At 31.3% G+C, this 5,000-nt stretch overlaps 1 protein-coding gene across 1 annotated transcript in view; it reads right to left on the bottom strand.

The window, feature by feature from the left end:
• The window catches only part of LOC137619011 (uncharacterized), a 128,803-nt gene that overhangs the window by 45,828 nt on the left and 77,975 nt on the right, over nucleotides 1-5,000 (bottom strand). The window contains exon 2 of the mRNA XM_068349213.1: nucleotides 2,015-2,202. Within this exon, the coding sequence (XP_068205314.1) occupies nucleotides 2,015-2,202 (188 nt within the window). The remainder of the gene's footprint in view (nucleotides 1-2,014; nucleotides 2,203-5,000) is intronic.

Consider the following 5,000-nt stretch of genomic DNA (forward strand, 5'->3'; position numbering starts at 1 on the left):
TCAGGTATGGCGTTTTAATTTTTAAAAGAGAGGTTCCTCTACAATATTTTTTTTTTTATTTCAAATAAACCTCCAATTAAAACTCAAGTATGTATCCATGAAAAGAACACTTAGATATAGCTCACTTTTTTCATAAGGGAAATTTTTTAAAACACGATGAAGGTAGGATGGGTCAAACAAGACCAAACCATCTCTCTTTGATGTTTACTGAATAACACTGGGAGAAACGGACACATCGAGGATAACTGAGAAATCATCCGCTATTAAATCTTGTAAGCAATTTTTGTAAGTCACTTAAATAACGGTGTGATTCAAATGGAGTATTATTTGTGGTTTTTGTTCATATAAGAAAGCTGAAGTTGACCCCAGTCGTTTTAAGGATAATGCTATTGGAAGTTATTTTGGGGAAAAAAAAAGCTGTTATTTGTTTCAGAGATGAACTTTATACTGGTGAAGTAATTGATAAACCATCCAAATATCATTTACTCCTAGAACTAGATGGAATGAATATTGGCAGACTATACACTTTTCTTCCTTAAATTCCCCCAAAGTTACGAGCAATCTTTCATTCATTTTCCCATGCCCCTTCCACACACCCACCGGAGGCTGTAAAATATATTTCTGGGAGGGGTCCGGCTGTTTACTGAAGTCGGTGCACCGTGGCTGCTTACACCGGCCCTGAATAAGACAGGCTCACAAATAGATGAGAATTTGTTGGGAGAGGAGACAGGGAGATGCTAAGAATGTTAAAGGCAATACCAAAGAATCCTCAAAGTTCCATTAAGAAAGTTAAATCATAAAGGCGGTACTTCTAGACCTTGCTTTACATGACACTTAATAAATATACTTTTGATTCCAGAAAACTTTAATCTAAGCAAAAACAGGTTACCCGCACATCATCATTTCATCGGCTTTTTCTTTCATATGATGCACCGAGACAGCTGAACTATTGTCAACCCATTCCATTGTAAAGGATGAAAATTACGTAAATATAAACTGGTTAGTAGAGAGAGTGGTAACCTGAATAAAATAAGATATAAATAAGAAAAAGCATGGGATTTGAAACAATAATACCTGTGCATTAATTAAACGAACTCTTGCAGTACTAATAATGGAACAGAAAAAGTTTGGGTGTTAAGCAAAATCAATCGTAGCTTTATATACATGAACCCTTCTAAAATGAGGAGTGAATATTCGTTTTATGTTGATGCAAGCATCCTAGAATCATATGATGCTATGAACTAATGATATCATTGTATCGAATTTGATAGGTAGGAGATGCTCTGTCTTTTACAACACTACACTCAATTACTTATGCTCTTAAAATCCTTAACAGCTCTGTCTTTAATTTTGGTTTCATGGCCTGTCATAACATCTAGCATTTCCAGTATCATTAAATAATAATATTATTTTCATCTTTACCACATCCACCCACATTAGAAATACATTGTCAGTTTTCTATTTCCACCTGTTTGTTTACCAAAACAATACTAAATGAATTACTCTAAATGTATTCTATTAACTATCTACAAATTTATTTCCCTACCACTAGTGTTTTACGTTTCCGGATAGTGCCAAAGTAACGGAGTTCAACATTCTATAGGGAGATTCCCTTATCCACAACAGATTTGTTGACTTTAGTCAAGGTGTATTATTGTCAGAAGGCAATTATATTTCTTGTATATTTAAAATACTTGTATGGCAGCATACTTATGACTGACTGAACTCACAAACACTGATTTTTTTTTTTATCAAATTAGCATCGCTGAGATAGCTCTTCGAAATTAATAAAACATACATATGTACTAGCAGGCACTCATATTTCATGGATATAATTTGGTAAAATATTCCTAATTAGGAAATATCAATAGATTATTTGCTTGTCGGCCAAAATTGGTAACAAATATGATAACTTTTGCCGTATTCAAAGTTCTCTAAGATTCCTATTGAGTTATTAACCATGGTGTGTTAAACTAGTGGATTGTATCCGGGGTTATGATCCAGCAGGACTCACCTGTGCCTCCTGGTAAGACAAGATCTGCTACAGGATGACCAACGGGACCAACGAGTATAAAACATAGAGTTGAAATTGAGGAGAACTCGCATGTCATTCTTAGGTGGTTGACGGGTAAATTCTTCTGGACGAATAATATGAAACGGCCTCCTGCCAGTGCAACGGCCTCCGTTACAACTCCGTTCCTCCTGTAAATACTAAACAAGTTATATCCCCATCCAGGGTTAAGAAATCAGAGCCCATATAATAAACTTAATATAAAGAAAATATATACAAATAAAAGTATTGTGAGGGGAGAGTTAACAATATAAAGATTTTTAATAGGTGATCAGTAAATTGTAATATGCTGTAAAGAGAATGCTATCACTTGATATAGACATTATCATTTCTTGGAAGTATCACATTGTAGGTTTGGGTAAAGATATTTCCAAAAAGATGGGTTTGTTTATTTTTACGTCCTTCGTGTACATATGTGACTTTCCCAACATCTCAAAAAATAATATCTACATTATATATCGGGGAGGGCTCATCGTATATTCTATTTCTTTTTTGATGGAGCTCAATCAAATCATAAATAAGTTCTCAATTCTAACTTGGATTCCCCTTAACTATGTTCACTGTCTCACCCCACCCAAATATTTTACGGATATTGGTTTGGGTGTTATATATATATATATGACATTCACAGCCACACACGAAAAGTGTAATTTTCCTCTTTACATAATATTAACCTTTTAATTATTCCATTCTGTATTGCAGTTCTTTGATGATAAATTGTAATAATAAATATTCATGATTTCTCTTTTAAGGGTCATTAGGATGCATAATGAAAGAAGGCCATAAGCCTCTGATGTTTAAAAATATATATACACACATATAAATATATGTATATATATATATATATATATGTATGTGTGTGCGTGTATATATATATATATATATATATGTATATATATATATATATAATATACATATATATATATATATATATGTATACATATATATATATATACAGTATATATATATATATATATATAGTGTTTAGATTCCAATACAGTCTTCCTTTTATTATTTAGAATGGGCAGCACTAGAACAGTACCAACAGAAAAGGTAAAAACTATAAGGCTAACTATTAGATTTTTTCTGGATATAATGGTAATAAATACACGGAATATATACAGTTGAGTTTTGATTGAGAGGGTCAATAGATAGCCAAAAGGGAAAAAGGAAAAATGTATGAGGCATCCTTGAATCTAGAAATAGCTATGGTACAATTAACATAAACTCAATATGTATATTGGTGAGGATCTGTGGTATAAATATGTTGCTGGGACAATTAAAAGTATATTATGATGGACACAATATGTTTTAAAACATTTAAGAAGTACAGTATCTTGTTAGGCTCACAGCTGGGTCTAAGCCATATTTAACAACTATATGGAGCAAAGAGATTCCAAAATTCTGAGAAATGACAGTAAATGTAGGAGCTAAGTTGTGAGATACAAAGGTATTTCGTATATATGATATGGAATGATTAATATTAACAGATAATACAATGTTAATTCGAGAAAGTAAAAAAAAAAAAAAAAAAAAAAAAAAAAAAAAAAAAAAAAAAAAAAAAGACTAGTGACAGAGTTGAAAATTCTTTGCAATAAGGGAGATTTAAGGGCAGAAGTTATCAGTGATATGGATACAGTGGTAAAAGGAAGCTAGAAAAACAGAGCAATGGAAGTTAACCCTCTAGCACATATGCCCAATCCAAAGAAGCGGTCAGGTACAGCTTTTTCCCAAAGGGAAAAAGTGGTGCTTGTGCAGAAATATTTTTTTAAAAAATTGATATATCCAAACTAGAAGTAATATAGGCGTCCGGTTTACTGCATTAGGTCGAAACAGGATTGGGCATTTTACTAAAGCCCTCAAAATATCTTTGCAAGACTTAGAAGTAATAAAAAAAGATGTGATGAACGTGAAACTTTAAAGGAAAGTCGTTGATATTCATTAAAGAAATCATGAAAAATATAACAATTATGTTCGACGGGGTTTATTTAAAATGTAAATTATGTGAACAAATTAATCATTCTGCTATAAATATGTTTTCTGATCAGCTGTTACTGATTAAAAGTTTTTATTCTCTACGGAGTCCAATTTTCATATTTTCCAACCTACCTATGTTGATGTTTCATATTTTACCTATATAAGAAATAAAGATAAAAATGAAATAAAGATAGAATTAGAGAGCTGGTTAAATTTCTCTATATAACATAAAAATGGGAAAATATTGTAGGAACAAAAACAAGAGATTAATTTTTGTTGCAAGGTAATCTACAATAACAGTTTTCTTATAGAAAGTTCCTATTTTTACATTATTTCATATAGTATATAATAGTAAAAAAAGGTTGCTTTCTAATGATGAATAAGACATGGACATTACAATAATTTAAGAACACATAAACTCACCTGCAAAAAAAATATTTATGAGCATGTAAATTCTCATATTTTCTTCGGGTTAACGGCTATGGTATACGATTACGTTATTCGTTTTAACTCATTAACAAATAAAGCTATGGAAAATATAAAACTACCATTGAAAAGCTGATGGTGTTTTCTATATACTGACAAAATAATATCAATGAGAGTTCCGGAGAAAAAAATATGATTGAAGGTGGAAGACAGAAATATACTTTTATGTAAAGTATACCATATACTAATGAGCAATATATTTAAAGGTTGTCATTTTACATATTACCGTAGAGCACGCAAAAGTACAATGAATACTCGTTCTAATGATTAATAACACATGTAAATTGCATTTCATTACATGAGTACAAACCCATCTACACATCTAACGTATAACGCAATGAAAAGATATAGAAAACTATTGAAAGGTGAAAATAATTTATTATATAACCCCACAATAATACAAATAGGTGTTCAAGAAAAAGTATTAAGTAATGGTAGCTGGAAGACGGGCAAAGAGTATGTTGTT

The sequence above is a fragment of the Palaemon carinicauda genome, chromosome 2 (assembly GCF_036898095.1).
Source record: "Palaemon carinicauda isolate YSFRI2023 chromosome 2, ASM3689809v2, whole genome shotgun sequence".
Lineage (NCBI taxonomy): Eukaryota > Metazoa > Arthropoda > Malacostraca > Decapoda > Palaemonidae > Palaemon > Palaemon carinicauda.